At 35.3% G+C, this 21,322-nt stretch overlaps 1 protein-coding gene across 12 annotated transcripts in view; it reads right to left on the reverse strand.

The window, feature by feature from the left end:
- LRRC7 (leucine rich repeat containing 7) overlaps positions 1 to 21,322 on the reverse strand; it is a 553,063-nt gene that overhangs the window by 398,366 nt on the left and 133,375 nt on the right. Inside the window, exon 3 of one of the 12 annotated variants that reach the window (XM_019448899.2) lies at positions 10,985 to 11,060. The exons of the other annotated variants lie outside the window; for them this stretch is intronic. Within the exon in view, the coding sequence (XP_019304444.1) occupies position 10,985 (1 nt within the window). The 5' untranslated portion in view covers positions 10,986 to 11,060. The remainder of the gene's footprint in view (positions 1 to 10,984; positions 11,061 to 21,322) is intronic. 12 annotated transcript variants of the gene reach the window in all.

Below are 21,322 nucleotides of genomic sequence, written 5' to 3' on the forward strand. Positions count from 1 at the left end.
TTCCCCACTCTCTTCTCCGATGCTGTGAGGTGGCTGCCCAACCCAGATCCGGTTGTGGATGGAACCACTCATTCTCCCAGCTGCTGGAAGGCTGCCTGTTAATGGCTCACAGGTGCATTCCTCTCTGGCACTGCCTTTTACTGAAGTGGATTATCTTGCCCAGGTTATACTCCTCTGATAACTGGTGCATGCTGGTTTAAAAACCCAGCCACCTTTTCTCACTTTGGCATAATTATGAAGGGCTTCCCCAGCTCCAGTGCTACAAATAGGCTCTGTCGAAGCCTCTGTTACTACCTCACTGTAGTTAATTTCTCTTTCTACTCAACACTCTCCAATAATCCTTATCCTTATCCTTAGATCCCATTTCCAAGGAGCCCAATCTATGACACATTTGATTCCTTATTCTACAGAATTATAAAGTCCTCCACAGGTCCTCAACAATATCTTAACCGCCAGATTCCATGAACCCTTAAACCTTGTAGTTTTTATCTAACTGTTGATCATTGTCTTTCCCTTAGCATTCTTTATACTCTTGCTTACATGTAACTGCTTTACCCTGGTTATCTTCCTACTTCTTTAAGCATTTCCCATTTTTGCTTTTGGTTTTAACTCAAGTTTTTCTTTCAGTACTCCTCTTACTTTGCTTTGTACTTTTTCTTGGGAAATCTCATGTACACTCTTGGCTTTAGTCCCCATCTTCATAGTAAAACCTTCTGAATCCAAATATTTAGCTCAGATCTCTGTCCTATATTTCAGAAACCCACTAGGTATTGGTCTCTGGATATTGTATGGCTGCTCCCAATAGACATTCTTCTACCTCCATGATCCCCACCAGTTTACCCTTCACACTATGACCAGAGGTACCACATTCAATGCTTCAATGCTTACTGCCACTGTCATTGTCCCATTGTTGTTGCTTTAAGAAGGACTTGTTCCATTTCTATTTCATAAACCTATGACTCTACACAGTTTTATAATGGTTATAAAATGTTATGATGTTCTCTCCATCCAATTTCTCTCATGCAAACTTTCTTGCTGGCAATACAGTAGAAAGGGAATGGTCCTTTGAGTCATATAGAAATAGACTGTGATGCTGATTATCCCTTTAGTTAACTGTGGTAACCGTGAAAAGTCAATTAACTAACTTCTCTGCAGCTCAGTTCTTCAACTCTCTTATAGAGATATCATGAGGGCTAAGTGAGAAAATGTGTGTATAAATGTACTTGGACTACATAAAAGTTACTCAATAAATGTCATGTTCTCTCCCTTCTGCCCTTCCTCTCCTCTCTAGGTTTATTGCTCCAGCTATGCTTTAAACAACTCAACTCAGTTTCTAAATTCCAGCTAAAAAGTACTCAACCAGACCACAGGTAGGAAGTGGGCTCTTCGTTCAGCACAGATAATTAGGAATAAAGTCAGATAGACATGGCAGCACTGGGAACTCATTCACCTGGCATCAGAACCCCTCAGGGTGCAGAAGCCAGTTGCTGGGTCATGCAGAGATCCCCAGAGCAGCACACATCTGGCCAGGAGCCTGGGGTATGCACCTGGTCATAGTCTCTCTCTGCTTATCGTGGCCTTGACAGTCAAGTACGATTTGTATCAACTTCACTGCTTCCCTATAGTTTCCCTCTCCTACGATCACTATTTTGTGGCTTACCCCAGCATTTAGTGACTTCTTTCCTCTCATAATATTCAAAACCTTCTGACATCTAAGTTATATACAGATATTATAGGATTTAAAGAATGATGGCATCAATTTCATCCTTTATATTTTAAATATCTGTCCCTATAGATGCCACCTGTAGTCTGTAACAGCTGGTTTTCAATTTTAGGTTATTCTCAAATAAACCATATTAAATTATTTTAAATTTCTAGCAAACATGACTGATACACTTTCAGTAAGATGTTGACTTGGAGGTGGTTTAGGTTAGTTTTTTGTTTTTTGTTTTTGTTTTGTTTTGTTTTTTTTTGTAGTATAGGCTTACTACATTTTTAAGGGAACCAAATATATAAACCAAATAAAGGAATACATAATTATTTGTGAAAACAGTTGAAGAGGATTTATTTAAAAATAGCAAATCCTCATTGTACATTGAAATGATTTTATTTACAAAAATTCAGTAACATTATTGTATAATTTTTGTAAGTCTCTCTGCCATTTATAAGTATAGACCTCTGACTTCTCACCTCAAAAGAGACATGGCCTCTTGAGTGATTCCTACATCTCCTGTTTCTCCCTATTCCAATCCATATGTCGCACAATTCTCAGGATTTGTCTTCCAAATTCATAGGCCTAAACGATCACTCCTTTGTGCAAGACGCACACACTCAAGAGAATGTGGATTTCATATTTTATTTATTGCTGTAACCCCAGCACTTAGAATAGGGTTAAGCTTGTAGTATATGCTCAATAAATATTGGTTGAATAAATAAATCCTATTTAAAAATAACATAAATTTGTCCTTTTTGGGGTATAATTTTCTAACGTTATATAATTTCCTTTACAAACTATAAATGAAAACTTTTTTCAAAATAGTTTAGAATAGGTTAAGTTTTGAATACAAATTCTGCTTTAAATATGCTTTCCTTTGAAATAAATTTGTTTAATTTGGTTTATATTTATTGACTCAAACACTTATGTTATTTTATTTTTGTTTTATTTTTATTTTGTTATTTATTGATTTTGGGGGGTTTTTAATCCAAGTATAATTAATATACAATGTTATACTAGTTTCATTCAATATAATGACTCAACAATTCTACTCGTTACTCAGTGCTCATCACAATAAGCGTACTCAATCTCCTTCACCAATTTTACCCATCCTCTTACCCACCTTCCCTCTGGCAACCACCAGTTTGTTCTCCATATTTAAGTCTGTTTCTTCTGTTTGTTTCTTTTTTTCTTTATTTGCAAATTATGTGCTTACTATGCGTCATGTATTCTGTTGCTTCTTATGCCAATCTACTTCTTATACTGTTCTCAAATTTAAATTTTACATGAATAGCTCAAAATTCCTTATTTATAAGGAATGGGTTCTGTCATTTTCATTTGCTGCTTCATTCCCAACACCTAGACAATCTTATGAGGCAAATGCAGTTATTATGTCTTTTTTTTCAAATGAGGAAACAGAAACAATGGAAAATTAAAGAATGTGCTCTATTTTATACAGCTTTAAGTGGAAGTGCTGGATTTTAAAGTAGATAATTCAACTCCAGAACATGGACTTCAGCCACTAGACCCTGCAGCCTTCATGGCGTAGACATCTTTGTTACCCCTTGGTGCATATCTAACACCATAACTTGAAAAGAATAGGGGATTCTAAATATCACATAAGATGAATAATGATAAGAAGAAAGCTTTAATTCCCAGTGATCTTCCTAAAACTTTGTGGCAACTAGCCAATAAAACATGGAGATAAGTAAGAGAGAACCCAAGGACTTTTGGCAACTTATTTAGTGTCAGAAAAACTGAAACAAAAAACATCAATACTCTTCTCCCCATCTTGGCATTTTGTGGTACTTTTTTTCTGTTAACCCAGTAAGTCTCAGATGAGGTTTACTATCTCTCATTTATTTGACATCTCTTATCTATAAAATAACATTTTCAGGATAGCTGCTATAAACGTATGAAATCATCTTTACGGGTGCTTGGGTGGCTTAGTCTGTTGTGTGTCCAACTCTTGATTTCGGCTCAGGTCATGATCCCAGGTCATGGGATTGAGCCATGCACTGAGCTCTGCACTGAATGTAGAGCCTGCTTAAGATTCTCTCTGTCTCTCTGTCTCTCTCTCTCTCTCTCTTTCTCTCTCTCTTTCTGTCTCTCTCTCTCCTTCTGCCCCTCCCTCCAGCTTGCACTTGCTCTCTGCATATAAAATAAAAACAAATTTTTAGGTCTGAAATCATCTTTGTATTCCACATTAAATATAAAATGTTCCATAATTGTAAAAACTCTTTCACTATCACAAGTGAATTAAGATTAAAATAATAAAATAATTCAAGAAGACAGACTTCCTGTCATAATCTATAAGAAATTCCCAAGTGCTTCTAAAGAAATAAATACCAACATAAATTATCTATAGAAGTATTATAGCAAAAAAGAATTAATTCTACCAGCAAAGAAAAAATGTATTTTCCCCATACACTAAAATCACACCTCAGGTGATGAAAATATTTGCAATATATATGAAAGAAAAAAGGGCTCATATATATAATATAAAAAGATCAGTTACAAAGTGATAAGAAAAAGCCAACACAATACAAAGGTAGGCAAAAATCTCAATATACAAATTGCAGAGGAGCATGTGACTAATATACATATGAAACAATGGTTCATCTCTCTAGTAGTCAGGAAAGTATAACCTGAGGTAATTCAGATATTACTTTATATCCAGTAGAATGATAAAAATAAGAAAACAGTGATTATGACTTATTTCTGAGTAGCAATGTGGGGAAAGGATGTTAACATATCTGTGACACTATAAATCACTGTAGCTTTGAGTACAATATTCACCTATTAAATATAGAAAGTCATGTGCACCACATTATGGATAATGGTAAAAACTGGAATAAGCCCTATGCAGGTCAATTTTACAAATTCTACCAAAATTACAAAAAGGCATGACTTTGTATATAGCAATTCCACTCTTCTTATGATCAGCTTGCATACATGCAAAATAAGCTATGCATATGATCATTTAGAGTAGCTTTTTGTGATAGCAAAAGACTGGGAGTTATATAAATCCACACAATGTGCTATTTAGGAGTTTGTAAAAAAATGAAAATAAAATAAGCAAGTTCTCTAAAAACAGATATGAAATTATGTCTGATATTTTCTCCTTACTGGGGAAAAAATGCCATAATCTAAGGAAAAGAAAGAAAAAATATGTATGTGTGTATACATAGGCTTATTATATATTGGAGAGATATCTCTGGAAGTCTATATAAGAAACTGACAATACCAGTTACATTGATGCACAACAATGCTAATGTACTTAGTGCCAAGTGAACTGTATACTTAAACATGGTAAATTTTATGTTATGTGTCTGTTATGTGTATTTTATCACAATGAAATGATTTAAAATCTATGTCCTATATAAAAGTAAAATAACATAATTTAAAAATTATATATGTACAAATTTACAAATGTAAAGTGTATTTATGTCCTACCAAGCTTATATCTGGGTATGTTCCCCCTTGGAAACACAAGTAAATAAATGGGGATATATTCAAGTTAGCTCATATACCATTATACTAAGAGGGAAAAACTGGAAATAGAGTAAATCATCCCCGAGTAGGGGATTGTTTAATAAAACGTACCCAGATATTATAGAATCTAATACAACTGTTAAAAAGAATACATTATGAATGGATAAATAAACTACAGTACATCTGTACAATGAAATATTATTCAGTGCTAGAAAAAATAATCTATCAAGCCACAAAAAGGTATTGAGGAAATATAAATGCATATTATTAAGTGAAAGAAGCCAATCTGAAAAGGCTATATACTGTTTGATTTCAACTATATGACATTCTAAAAAAGGCAAAACTGTAGTTATGTAAAAAGGTCAGCAGTTGTCAGGGATTAGGAGGGATGCAGGACAGAGGATTTTTAGGGGAGTGAAACTATTCTGTGTAATACTATAATGATGAATGTCATCATACATTTGTCCAAATCCACAGAATGTACAGCAGAGTGAAGCCTAATGTAAACTATGGACTTTGGATGATAATAATATGTCAACATTGATTGTAACAAATGTACAACTCTGGTGAGGCGTGTTGATGGTATGGGGGGCTATGCATGTGCAGGGTCAGGTGATATATGGGAATTCTCTGTAGTTTCCACTTAATTTTGCTGTAAACCTAAAACTGCTCTAAAAAAATAAAAAGTCTACTTTAGAAAGAATTCTAACAGAAAAAGAGGAAGAAATGAAAAAAGACATTAATCTATGCTAGTTGACATGTACAAGTTTCCATGATACACAAAAACAAGGCACACAAAGTGTTTTTTGGCAGCATCAATGCTTCTAGAGAGAGAAACTGGAAAAGCCATGTAAATGTAAACATCTGCTTTAATGATTCAAAGAGCTGAGGAAGCAACAAAACTAGTTAGTTGGGTAAGTTTTCAAAGTGGGGAGAACCAAAAAGAAAGGAGCTTTTGATGCCCAGCTCATCTCCTTTCTCTGGAAGCATTTGTCAATTCTATGATAGAATTTAGAGTCTGATAATCTGGGTTTAGTTTGATCAGAGGGCCACAACTGGGGAAAGACAGATAACTGCTTTGGGTGGTCTGGAAAGCCTAATGTAAACATTGGAGAATTGAGGAACCTTAAATGTATACTCCCCTTTGAGAGAGAGTCATTGGTATATTTTGATGCTTCGTGACACAGAACACTAGAGTTTTAGATAAAAATGTCTAAAACACAGAGCAAAATGTCCTGCCTTATCAACAAATTCATGAGAGGCAAAAATCATAGTAAACACTCCAAGATTTCAGTTGAAAATCCTAGAGGGCTATGCTTCAGAAAAGGAAGCAACCAGAGACAGACTGAAGCATTCAGCCTCTACTCATTTTAATCCCGAAAAAAATTAGGTGGAATATTTTTTTCTGCTTTACTTGCCAGGATATTATCACCTGGTGACTCTAAAAGTTTTCATACTCCATGTCTGGCATTTAATAAAAAATTACTTAAAAAGGTAGGTTCATAATGGCCAAAGTATAAGGGAATAAACAGACACTAAAAATAGATGTGTAGGTGATCATGGTATTATGGACAAGAACTTCAGAATAACTACAATTGATATGTTCATGAACACAGTGGAAAAGATGGACATGATAGATCAGATGAATAGAAATAGAATTTCTCCAGATAATTAGAATTTATAAAAACGGATCCAATAGATGTTCTGTAATTGAAAAACATAGTCTCTGAAATTCAGAATTTAACAAATATTTTAAAAATCATATTAGAGGGCGCCTGGGTGGCTCAGTCAGTTGAGCATCCAACTTCGGCTCAGGTCATGATCTCACAGTTAGTGAGTTCGAGCCCTGTGACAGGCTGTGTGCTGATAGCTTGGAGCCTGAACCTGCTTCCGATTCTGTGTCTCCCTCTCTTGCTGTCCCTCTCCCCCTCACACTCTGTCTCTTTCTCTCAAAAATAAATAAACATTAAAAAATTAAAAAAAATCATATTAGAAATTGGATAATGAGCTGGAAAACAGATCAATAGACAGTACCCAATTAGAGAGAAAAAGAATATAAAATAAAGGATAGAGTACAAGAGAAATGTGGGCACAGTGGAGAGACCTATGTAACTAAAGTCCCATAAAGAAGAGAGAAAGAATGAGATTGGAACAGTACTTACAAAGATGATGGCTAAGTATATTCCAAATTTGATGAAAAGCTCTAGCCCAGGAAAATCTATAAACTATGGGAAAATGACTGAAAAGAAAACCACCCCTGGGTATATCATAATCAAATTGCTGAAAATAAAAAAAAATGAAAAGAAAATCTTAAAAGGCTATAACAACAACCAAAACCAGCTCAATTAAAAATTAGGCAAAGGATTTGAACTGACATTTATCCAAAGATGTACAAAAGGCAATAAGCACATGAAAAGATGCTCATTAAAGCACTCATTAAAGGATAAATGGAAATTGAAACTACAATAAGATATCATTTCATATCCATTAAGATGGCTACCATCACACGCACACAAAGGCACACTCACACACACTCACACACAAACAGGTGTTAGCTCAGATGTGGAAAAACTGGCTTGATTTTTGCACCATTGGTGGGAATGTAAAATGGTGCAGCCACTATGGAAAACAATATGGCAATTCCTCAGAAAACTAAAAACAGAATTATCATATAATCCAGAAATTCCACTTCTGGATATATACCCAAAAGTATTGAAGGCTTGGGTTTAAAGAGATATTTGCACACCTAGGTTCATAGCAGCAATAATCACAATAGTCAAAAAGTGGAAGCAACCCAAGTATTCATCAATAGATGAATGGGTAAACAATATGTGGTATATACATGAAATGGAATATTATTCCATCTTAAAAGGAAGAGGATTCTGACATATGCTACAACATGTGCAAAACTGAGGGACATTAATGTTGAATGAAATAAGCCAATCACAAAAGTACAAATACCATAGGATCCCACTTATATGAAGTTTCTAGAGTAGTCAAATTCAGATAAAGTAGAATGGTGGCTTCCAGGGGCTACAAGACATGTAGGAAGAAATGAAAGACAGACATGTTAGAATTGTTGTGAGAACGGCAGTCATGTGAGAGCAAAGAAGGAACACAGGAGAAGGACTGGGCTTTTCCCAACAGTGGCAAATGGAGTATTTGTCAGCCTACTATGGGAAATCATTTATGAGATTACTACATGAAATAATAATGGGCCATATATAATTGATAGGATTACCCTGTAAGAAAGAGTTCTTCAACCAAAATACATTAAGTTGAATTAGCTATTCAAATCAAGTTTCAGGGAGTTATGATGATATTCTGAGAATAAGCAAATCTGAGTTAAAAATATGAAACTCTGCAAGACAAATCTGGAAAACATAATTCTATTATTGGGATTGATATATGAAGAAGATAAGGTAAAGAATAAAGGTGCTATATTGGAAAGGATTCACAAATTCATCTGGCCTCCAAAGATGGATTGTCTCCATGGGGTTCCCAAGCACTGACAGATATCTAAAAGTTTTTTCTCATTCAGTCATCCTCCTCCAAGGCATCTCAGCAGCGTTTGACATGGCTAACCTCTATGAATATTTCTGCTTTTGTTTCTTTAAAAAACAGAACAAAATACTGGAAGCCAGTTTTCCTCTAACTGCTGACCACTGCTCAGTTTTTGTGGCTGATTCCTCTTTCTCTAAGCAGAATTTTGATGACTGAATATTGATCCTAGGAACTATACCTATGGTAATATTCCCCTTCCACTGTGTACATGTTTTCCGCCTGGTGAAATCCTGGTGGCTTCAACCACTGAGTCTATTCAGAGAAATCTTCTAGTCCTACCTCCAGTTCTGCATTTCCACCAACCCTGAGATGTCCCCATTTTGCTATGTGCTCCAGGCACCTGAACTTCACATTCTGAACTAAAGTTACCATTTTAACATCCTCTACTGAAGGTAAACTCCTCTTCTCTTAATGCTCCAGATTTCGAATAATGGGGTCACTATGCATCCAAATGAAGTTCCTATAGAATCCAGTGAAGAAGGTATTGTTTCAAATCAAAGTCCTCCTCTCTCTCTCTAATGCCATCACTTTAGTTTGAGTCCTAAGTTCCCCAGCAAGTGTCAGTTTCCTGGGCTCCCACCACCAGACTCTCTCATCTTCCAGATGTTTTTCTTTTAAAAAATAATTCTTCTTTTAAGTTCTTTAATTCCTTTTAAATTATAGTCTTCTTCATTTCCTTCTGAGCTGAAATTGATGCTATTACCAAGGCATTTCTAAACACATTTTCAGAATTTTCTCTCCTTTAATACAAAGACAGCCCCACTGAACTATTTAAAAGTCTGAATTTTGAATTTCAAAATACTTACACCTTATAGTGTAAGCTTGTATCACTGTATGACATCCTAAGATAAAAAGTCTAAGTTTATAAACCAGATTCATTAGGCTTTCATTCATGCTTTTTTATCTCTGAAGTGTTTTTTGAGTTATTGTTTAGCATTCTTCTTATCAAAATATGTGGTTTCAATTGTATAAACATTTGATATAATTTGTATGTGAGGTGTTTATCAACCATGATTTACCATTTATAAAGCCTTAACAAAAAGACTGAAAGGGAAGAAACTTTTTTTGGCTTATATAATTCTTTAGGAATCTGTACTGTTAAGCAATTGAAATATAATTTTAAATGATGTCTGTAATTATAGAAATTTCTACTACTATAGGATTTTAAATTAAAATACATATATAATTTCTAAAAGTTTTGATTGTGGATACTGCCATAATTTCTTATAGATTTTTCTTTGCAGACATATCTTAATCACCATCAATTGCAAAATATCTGTTAAATTAAGAACTAATTATATTATTATCCTAAAGAATACATGTATATTATGTATATATGTGCATATAAATATGTTTATGTGTGTGTATATGTGTAATTTTAACATGTAAAATCAGTTTCTAAGTGCAGACTTAGTTCCTTAATCCATACCAATGAAAGACTTGATGCAAATACTTTCTAAAATAAGTTTAGTTTTAACATTTTCTGATTCTATTACAATCTCCAAGATGCATTTCAGGAGAAAGAATCAGCTTCAAACACTTTAATATGGAACAATGAGATTTTCAAAGATTCTTGTTGCCATTCAAATAATCTTATTTACCCTTTCCACATTCTTAAGTCTTTTTTAAAATCCATTCATCCAAACATTACATGCTTTTATCATTGAACCTCCTATTTCATTTCTTGAAAATGTCAGTGAGTACTGATGAAGGGAAAGTTCCTGCTTTATGTCTGGATTTCATTTGATATCACCTTGAAATTTTAAAATGTAACCTTCAAAAGTGAATGTAACTTCATTCTCTTTCTTAAAAGCATGATTGTATTATAATTCCTATTAATGGTTTAGGAGAGGAATTAATACATTTATACAGTGGTTGAATGTGTTGCAAGATACAGGGAGATTATCACTCTTTTCAGAAAGGAATATATTGTTGAATTAGGTCTCTAAAAATAAGACCTAGGAAAAGATACAATATTTAAACTCATCTTTTTGACCAAAATCACTTCATTATTATTGACCAAAATTCTGTTTCCTGAAATCCATAGTTACCAATTTTCTTCCTAACTATTTTTGTGATGTAATATAGTTAACACAAATACTACTAAATATGAATTTAAAATTACAAGGCTATTTGTAATTATAGAGTAAAATTCCCAGAACACTACTGAATTCTATATACTTAAGCATAGTAAAATAACATAGTATCTACTTGCTAGTTATTCCTGTCTCTGCAGACTTCTAGGTTGTGACCACTTTGACTTGCATTTTTTTCATGTAGCGGGCTCCTTTAAAAAAAAAAAAGAAAATTTAAAAAGTTTTAATTACTGTACTTATAAATTGACAAATGCATCTAAATGAACATAATAAGCAAGAATGGAATGTGAAGAGCTTAATAAGATGTTTTTCTAATTGTCAGATTACACATCTTAATCAGAATAATTCCACAAACACTACCATTTTAAATATTTGAGCTTTGAATATATAAATTCAGTGTGGAATAAAGAATGATAATATTGTCCAATATTCCTTCTAAAAACAATTCTGTTTCTGCGAGGAAAATTCTTTGTATAGTGATTTTCTTCCTTGTGTGTTTGATTCCTAATAACTACATAATAAATGTGAAATGTTATTTTTACCTTGTTTTTAAAAATTACAGAAACAGAATTTCTTTTAAAATATTTCATAATTTAGATTCTTACAGGTAAGAGTTGCCTTTCCTCTAATTATTTTGAATGAATAAAGTTTTATGTTCTCACTATTACACCTTCAACCCTGATTTGGTAATTCCCAGTGATCATTAAAACAAAGTGCTTTGACACTGGCACTTATTACGTGTGTGGATACTCATAGCTTAATGTGTTTGATATAGTACAATGAAAATAACCCAGCCTAGAATACCCATATGCATTTGTAATAATCAAATTTATTTTTTTAAAGTGACTTTAATGAGATTAATGCACATACGCACATTTATTTAGTATTGTAGTTTGCACTCGATATGTTACAACCTATGGTTGACAGGGGAAATAAAGAAGAAAATGACACCTTGAAATTATTTTTTTGAATACTTAATGTAAAGGCTTCATATTTATAAAACCCAAGAATTTCGATATAATTATTAAATGTATAAGTCAGGACTATAAGGTGATGAGGGAACCTAGGGCAAGCTGAAAGGCCTCAAAGGCTCTACTACCCCTTACCCCCAGGTGGGATATGTGTGATATTCCTGGCTGCCCGAGAACAAAGGAAAGGAGAAAAACAAGTGGCTAAGTGGTAGAGATCATAGTCCTGCAGGACCTAAGTCTCCATCACCCCCCAATGGTGATGTGGGAAACCAAAGTAGAAGGAAATGGCAGACAAAACGAAATTTCCTTCTAACCTGCAGCCCATTGACAAACACTTGAGGCTGGCAGAATAAAACATTTCTCCTGGAACTCCCTACTGTCTTAATGCTAATACTTTGCTAGAGGGAAAAAAATAACCCTAAGCTAGACAATAGCTAAGCCTCCACTATACAGGGAGTCTTGTTTAGCATATGAAAATCTCACTGAAAACTTCCCCTGGACTTTACCTCCCCCAACAACCAGTGTCTCCTCATGGTCCCAGGGCAGCTCTTCCAACTTACAGGTCCTATCCCCGTGCTTCAATAAAATCACGTTTTTGCACCAATGACATCTTCAAGAATTCTTTCTTGGCTGTCAGCTCCAGACCCCATGAACCCCACAAACCCCACTGTCACCCCAAAAACCTCATCATATGGAACCTCCATTTATCAGTGGAACAGAGAAGGATTTAGTTGACACAGAGTCAGGCAGAGCCTGGTGTGTTTTAGGAGTCATAAAAGAAAGCTTTATTGATATTATTTAATGCAATTATCTAATAAAAAATTTGAAAAGGGGCATTAAAGGACTAAGAAAATATTCAAGATCTGCTTAATAAAGCCGATTGTACATGGTGACATTCAGGTACCAAAAAAATCTCTTCTTGAAATTAAGACTCTAAAAGATATTTCGGAAGATAAAAACTGTAATGAAATATATAAATAGCAATTGAAATGCTGGAGATTATGTTTATTTAATTGATGCAATTATTTACTTGTATAAAATGCATGGTTTTAAAATAAGGCTTAGCAAACCATATGTTTAGGCTAAAGTAATTTTCTGATTATAAATGCAATATTAAAATGAAATAGAAATTAACAATTTTTGTAGTTATTCTTAATACTTTTGTCTTTTCATTTATACTAAAATTGAAAATGATTTACCTATCACCATTACAGGTTACATAATGAAATGCTTACAGCCTGCAATATAGTATACTGAATTCTGTAGAACTTCACAGATGCAGTCTGATTCAATACCATTTAACATAGTCTAGAGTCTAGATTAGAAAACTAGAATCATCTATTGTAACTTCTTTATCTGTATAGCGGCGATAATAATTAACCTTAAGTGTCTCACAAATAGTTTTTTAAAAAATAATATAAAGTAAAGTAAGTTTTTAGTAGCTAAGCATACAACTTAGGAGATCTGTCTTTGCTATTATTTTGTTTTATTGTAACAAGTAAAATTATAAGCTTAAAATATACTATTCTAGTGCCTAAAAAAGTGATATATACTTTAAAATAAATTATTATATTATTGTTTTCTGTTTCCTTCTTGCTACTTTATTGGAAATAAAAATTGTCCCTCTACTTCAGGCAGATTCCCATTCAATATAATGAAAAAAAGTCTGAATTATTAATATTATTATTACAGTTATATTATTATACTATATGATCCCATAGTATAGTATACTATACTATACTATTATAATAGTTATATCATTATATTATTATAGTATAATATATAGTTCCGTTATTTTGAGAATGAGTAGATTTGCTTTTGTTATTTGCAAATCGCTGGAATTGGGCCTTGCCATGGCTAGCTGGGCATGCACACTCAGCAGGAAATGGAAACAATGTTAGGAGGACACACACTCTTTTAAACACAGTATTTTATTTTACTTCTATAAATGACCTAATATACTTAGTTACAGATAAAACCACATTTTTAAAGCTGATGTTGAAGGGGAAAAAAGGAACTCTTTGGTTATAATAGAGACTAGCATACCAGCCTTGATGGCAACCTTTTACTAAATAACTTAAAATGCTTAAAAGAGAAAGAATTTTCCAGTGTGTGTGTGTGTGTATGTGTGTGTTTTGTTTTTTGTTTTCTGTTTGTTTTTTTCCCAGCACTATCACCGTCCCAGTTGGTGCATTGTATGTTTGGTTAAGTGCCTGAGCCCCAGGTTAAAGTCCATTTTCAAAGACTTAGTGCAAGAGCTTACATATGGAAGCATTGTGTGCAAGTCTTTTGGAAGGTTTCTTGCTTCAGGGTACACTCATTTTGTGGTATTTCTGGTTTCCAGTTTTTCAGCCAACAGTCTTGCAATATAACCTACTCACTCAGTGCCTAAACTGTATGTAAATGATGGCAAAAACAATCCATGTTATGCACTAAATGGATGCTAATTATCACTAGCTAGTGCTCCTTTTTACACCCCTTTTCTTCCCAAGCTGTCCATATCTTTTGATAGTCTGAGCTGCACTAACCCCAATTTGACCTGCATCTTCAACTTGCTACTCAAAAGTGCAAAGTGCATACGAAAAGTCCTTAAAGTATGGGTTACTACTTAAAATACAGCCTGGGGAGGGGCAAGTCTATATTCAGTTATGCTCTAGCCAGTGCCTCTCACTCTATAGAGGCTGTAATATTTAACAAGTACTGGTACAGCCTTTGAGCTATGACTATGCAGTAAACAGGCCAGATTTGGATGCTAAGCACTACAACTCCCAGCTTCACATTTCAATTATATTTAAATGATATTGCCTAATATAAGTGTTTAAATGTTCATTAAAATTAACCTTTCGTATCGAGAGGGCACAGTGGGTATTCTTGACGACACTAAAATTTTAGACATAGGTTTCCAACTACTACTGGATAAATGAAAATTCAGACGGTTTGAAATGTCAAGAATGCTGTGAAATAGATACTGAATTGGCTAAGAAGTTTAACTGTCTCATGGTTAATGTTCTCTTAGTGTTTCTGTGATGTGATTACTAATAGTCATTAACTATTTAATGCCAGTAATGTTCTCAGAGCTAGAGGTACAGACTCTGCTTATCACAGAAACTTGATAATATCAACCCAGGAAAGACATGTGGTAGGGAACAAACTTAGGTTGAATTACAAGGTTAAAACAAATTTTAAATACCCACAGTCTGTTTTAGGAGGAATTTCATCACAGCCCTCCTTAGCAAGTGAAGGTATTTTGAAGGTCATCAGTATCTTTAGCAAACTCAGGATTTGTTGTCACATCTTGCAAGTATCAACCTATAAGAATTCTAGGGGGAAGGCTTTCCAGAAAGCATGAGACCATACACTTAAAACTGGATTTGTGAGACCTGAGTGGAGCAAAGGATGTCTTAGTAGTGGCACTGTACGTCATTTGACTTTAAAGAAGAGCCTGCAAGTTCAGATATGAAGGCTTTTCAGAAACCGGAGGGCAAAACAGAATTTCCAGTATGAGACTAAGGCCTTCTAGATATCCTGCCTGTGTAGGCTCTCAGATGAATTATGAATAAACCCTAGAAGAGCTGATCATCGAGGGGCAGTGATCCAAAGCAGATTTAAGTATAAACTGAGACAGGATATGTTAGACGTGCACACATTTTGCTACGGGAGCTGGGGTGGCTGGGCACTCGGCACAATCTGGAAGTTTCTGGAAGGCTCTGACTCGGTGATCAGTCAGTGACTTAGATGCCCTGAGCATTTTATACATTTTATTAGATTTTAATTGAATTTCAATTTATAAAACCAAGATTCTTTAAGTTTCTTCCCTGTATATGTATTACTTTGAAGGCCAATAAAAAGACCAAATATGACAGAGCCTTGTGAATCACTATAAGCCTTTGTGTTCCTTTTATATTTACTCCCCTCTTCAAATCCCTTAAACTCTTCAGGGAGGAGGAGGAATAGACAAGCATAGAACTGCTGATATTTGGGGTTTAATTTGTTACCATAGTATGGTCTGTTCTTCCTTTCTCATATAATATAAAATTTCACAGGTGAGACAGACAGTAGACAATTGAATACAAAAAGCCAAAATTGCTTGGAAGGCAATAAACTGAGCACTTTAAACTGGAATAAAAAGAGGAGACCTTTTGCAGTATATTGGATCATAAGTATTTAGATGTGTTCCCTTCCCACCCCTCTTATTTCCATGGGAGGAATAAACCACCGATGCTGGGTTTGGCTCTGTGACTTGCTCTAGTCAATAGAACAGGTGCAAGTAATGGTGGACCAGTTCTGATTCCAGGCCTTAAAAAGCCTTATGTGCTTCTGTTCATACTGTTACACCTCTGCCATGTATAAAAACTATAAAATGAACATGTTCAGATTAGCCCACTGGTCCCAGGAGGAAAATGAGAAATATATGGAGTACAGTTGTAGAGCAGAAGCATCATAGAGATCAGCTGACTTCCATCTGACCTCCAGGCATGAACAAATCAGCAGAGGCACTGAGTGAAGCCCAGGCTGCCTTGACAGATCCCCAACCAACCCCCAGACACTTGGGCTAAAAAAATGTTCATTATTGCATGCCACTGAGATTTTGTTTGTTATGCAGTATTACTGTAGTAATAGCTAACTGATACATCTCAGATAAGGTGGTCAAGGGAGGCCTCACTGAGAAGGTGACAATTAAGCAGACACCTAAGGAATGAGAGAGACCTATTTATGTAAACAGCTGATAATTAAATTCCAGGAAGAAAGATCAACATTAAAAAAGACACTAATGCATGTGGCATACTTTGAGAAACTAAATAATGGCCAGTATGCCTGAGCCTAATCAGCATGAAGGAGAGTAAACCAAGAATAGATTGAGACATAAGGAGGTGACAGGTCAGATGTTGTATGCCCTGGTAGGAAATTAATTTTTAAAAATTTCAAGAGCCAATAGGATCTTTAGGTTATCTGTTTAAGGCTTGCTTAGAAGTGGAAAATGAGTTAGAAGAGAAGACAAGAAATACTTGAAAATGTACTTACAAAAAAAAAAAAAAAAAAGAAAATGTACCTACATAGCAAGCACATTGGTTTTACTTTAATTTTATGCATTATATGCACAGTTGATCCTAGAACAACATGCATTTGAACTGTGTGGGTCCACTTACATGAGGCTTTTTAACAGTACAGTACTGTAAATGTATTTTCTCTTCCTTATGATTTTCTAGTAATATTTTCTTTTCTCTAGCTTCCTTGTTGGGAGAATACAGTATATAACACATATAAAACACAAATAAGTGTTCATCAACTATTTATGTTATTTTTTAAAAAAAAATTTAATGTTTATTTTTGAGAGAGAGAGAGAAAGAAAGAGAGAGTGTAGGGGAGGAGGGGCAGAGAGAGGGAGACACAGAATCCGAAGCAGTCTCCAGGCTTTGAGCTGTCCGCACAGAGCCCGACGTGGGGCCCAAACTCACAAGCCATGAGATCATGACCTGAGCCGAAGTTGGACGCTTAACTGAGCCACCCAGGCACCCCTATTTATGTTATTGATAAGGGTTCAATTCAACAGTAGGCTACAGTAGTTAGCTTTTGCAGAGTCAAAAGTTATATGCAGATTTTTGACTGCATGGGAGTGGGGAGTTGGTGTCCCTAATCCCCACACTGTTGAAGGGTCAACTGTATATATAGCAGCTTTGAGTGCTGATGGAGATCAGAGGTCCTTTCACATTTCCACTGCTACTGCTACCTGACAAGCCTAGTATGACAGATAATCTCGGACCAATCTTATAGAATGCTTTGCTGATCTCTCAGCCTACTTTTATTGGCCTACCCAGTGGTATCTTTATGGCACCACTACTGTCTTATAATATTCCATTGAACCACGTAGTCCATCAGAATATATAATGTGCAGTAAAGAATACAAAAGAATATAAACAGACCATTGTAACCACATTTTACTGGCATCTCACATTGGCCTGACTGGGGTTTTATTGCTTTTTGTCAGCCCTAAAGCTGTTGTCTGCTTCTTCACTGGTTTCTAGGACTGTAGCTTTAGCTACCTCCAAAACAATAATAAAGTATAGAGATGACTTTCTAAAACATTTCATCATGCATGCTTGACTTGGGGGAACAAGGGTGAGGAAACGGAGAACTAGCATTTACTGAGTACATATTCTGTTACAGGTACTATCCTAAGTGGCTAGAGGTGATATTTCTCTCAGGTTGGTTTCCCCCTGCAGCAGATTCTGCATAAGGCATAGATTAGAGAATAAATGCTTTATTTAGGAGGCAATCCTATGAAACACCAATTTAAGAGTAAAGAAGTGAAACAAGGAAGGGAAGAAAGCCAGTAAGTGCTGTTTAATGAAGCCAATGCCACTCTGGGCAACTTAAGCTGTATCTGTATGGAATATATGTCAGGTGGGTATGGGGTGGGTGGTGAAGAAGGTGAGCTATTTATTCCCTCACTCCCATCTGTCAATGACTGAATCTGCACTGGGAGGCATCCACTCCTATGTACTTCCAGGCTTCACTGAACACTTGCTGGAAGAATGTTCTCAAGAGGATTCAACAGTGCTTGTAGTTAGATACCATGGGCACACAGTAGAATGTTAAGGATCAAGAGGACATGGATGGGTCCCCTGCAGCTACAGAACCTTTTTCTTGTTTATTCTTATTTTTTTTAATTTTTAAAGTTTATTTAAATCCAAGTTAGTTAACATATTGTATAATAATAATTTCAGGAGTAGAATTCAGTATACCCAGTGCTCATCCCAACAAGTGCCCTCCTTAATGCCCATCACCCATTTATCCCATCCCCCCACCCCCCCCCCCCCCCCAGCAACCCTCAGTTTGTTCTCTGTATTTAGGAGACTCTTATGGTTTGCATCCCTTTCTTTTTTTATCTTTATCTTACTTTTCCTTCCCTTCGCCTATGTTCATCTGTTTTGTTTCTTAAATTCCACATATGAATTATGTCACCATTTTACAGAGGCTTTTCCTGATCACTTAATTTAAAAATACAAACCCCAGTTCTCTGTCATTTGTTCCTTTCCTTCTAAGCCTATATCACAATTGTTCACTATTTTTTTCTTAAACTAAAATCAAATGATTACAACTTTAATGTTTATTTATTTTTGAGAAAGAGAGAGACAGAATGTGAGCAGGGGAGGGGCAGAGTGAGGGAGACACAAAATCTGAAGCAGGCTCCAGGCTCTGAGCTGTCAGCACAGAGCCCAACGTGGGGCTCGAACCCACTAACCAACCATGAAATCATGTCCTGAGCTGAAGTCAGATGCTTAATCAACTGAGCCACCCAGGAGACCCACAATATATTTCTGTATTCGTCCCTAGTATGTGAGCATAACAAGGTCAATAATGGAGTTCGTTTTTTGTTCAAAGACATCTAGTACAAAGTAGGAACACAGTATTTGCTGAATCTATTATTGAATGACAGCTCTATGAAGTAGGTAGTGTGATCTTCATTACTGACTGGGAATACTAGGGCCATATTGGTGGTGACAGTATTCCAATCCAGGATGGTCTGACATAAAATCCCGTACTGTGATAATGATGCCATGCTGTTTTTCTATTTCTTGCCTCAGAAAATTCAATTATTTCCTATTTCCTGCATCATTAAATTTAAATTCCTCTGCCTAACTTTCAATTCCTTCTATAATCTGGCTAGTTAGATTATTCGTGCGTCTTAAAAAAATTGTGCATAAATACATTATAGGATGAATGAAATGTTGCTTAAAGCCACATGTAAAAATGACTTACAGGCTGCTTATTGTCAATAACTAGCTTAATATTAGAAAACAGTGTGATCTGGCCTCCAGAAAGTCCAATATAAAAGGCTAAATGAGAGGTGCCTGGATGGCTCAGTTGGTTAAGCGTCCCACTCTTGATTTCAGCTCAAGTCATGATCTGAGTATTGTGGGATCAAGCCTCATTGGGTTCTATACTAGGCATGGGGCTTACTTAGGATTCTCTCTTCCTCTTCCTCTGCCCCTTACTCATTTGCACACACACACTCTCTCTCTCTCTCTCTCTCTCTCTCTCAAAAAAAAAAAAAAAAATAAATAAAGGCTCAATGAATGTAAATATATTTAGAGCAGCCAAAGGAGGGGTGTGAGTGCTGGTGGAATGCAACACTGTTTCTGAGGCCAAAATGACTGGAACTCAGAGTAACTAATGATAGAACAGCAAATTCCTTTTATCCATGCATAGGTAAGTGATTTTGCTTTAGATAGTTGGGCCTGAACAAAAACCATACAACTATACAAGCAAAACATAATCAGGAAGGATGAAGCCAAAAAATAAGAGAACAAAAAAAAAAATACCCACAATGTATTCCTACTTATATTTGCTAAGGATGTATAGATGCTTTCATTTGCATGATCTCATTTAAGCCTTAGGACAAGGTCATCAATATGGCTGTAAGACCTGACAAAAGCAAGAAAATAATTTAACATTCAGTCTTGCAGTAAAGAAGCAACTGAGTACTAGAGTAAAAATTCATATAAGAAATAACTAGGTGATAATATAACCAGTTTTTTTTTTTTTTTTGAGGAAAGATGTTGTAGAATGCATTGATAGATCAAAATACGTGAAGCATTTTCCCATGCTATCAGGCTCCTCCTGTAGGTGCCTCCTCTCGTGGGAGGATTATAGCTCCTGCCCCAGCGATGTTAGCCCAGGCCGTGTGACTCACTTTGGCTAATAGAATATAAGCCATGGGAAAGCTTTACACCAGCTTGTGCTACTACTCGTGCTATGTGCTGCCTGTGGCAAACCCTACCTACAAGCTCCATTTTTCTTTCTAGATTCTGGAACAAAGAGAAGGCAGAGCTGAGCCCCAGCCAATATGTAGCCAACGTGTAATGGTAGTGAAAAATAAATTTTTGCTATTTTAAACACGAAGGTTTGGGGTTTTTACTGGAATGGTAAAAGTTGTGTAAGAAGAAGTGGGTAAAAGTGTCCTTCTAATTCTGGGAAAATTTACAAATTAAAAATTGAGATCATGAAGAAAACCACTTTCTATTTGTAATTTTGAGTTTAACATAGGAAAAATTTATAAATAAAATTAAAAGTGCTTATAATATTTAAAAAAATTGACATATGAGGGCATAAGAACATGTGATTCCAAACAAAATGAGAAATGAATTATTGAGTTGTAATGTGATGGGGAACAGAATATGCCACTTTGGCATGTTAATTATTTTGAATTAAAGTTACTTCAGAACAGCTGGTACAAAAAAGATGCTCCGACTCTCCTTTGTCTCCTGAAAGCAGGAGATAAATTTTCCCATGTGAAAGGTACCCTCACTGGACCAGAAGAGTGGAAGGTCTTCTTACACCCAAAAATAGGGAATTATAGGGCTCAGGAGGCAGTACAAACAAATCTTGTTACTTCTTCACTAATTTACTACCCTAAGCCCAAACCTCTTTGTCAATTCTTTACAAATGTATTCTTTGTCTATCCTTTGTTTTGTCTACAA

The sequence above is a fragment of the Panthera pardus genome, unplaced genomic scaffold, assembly GCF_024362965.1.
Source record: "Panthera pardus isolate Hobbes unplaced genomic scaffold, ASM2436296v1 HiC_scaffold_11, whole genome shotgun sequence".
In the NCBI taxonomy this organism is placed as follows: domain Eukaryota; kingdom Metazoa; phylum Chordata; class Mammalia; order Carnivora; family Felidae; genus Panthera; species Panthera pardus.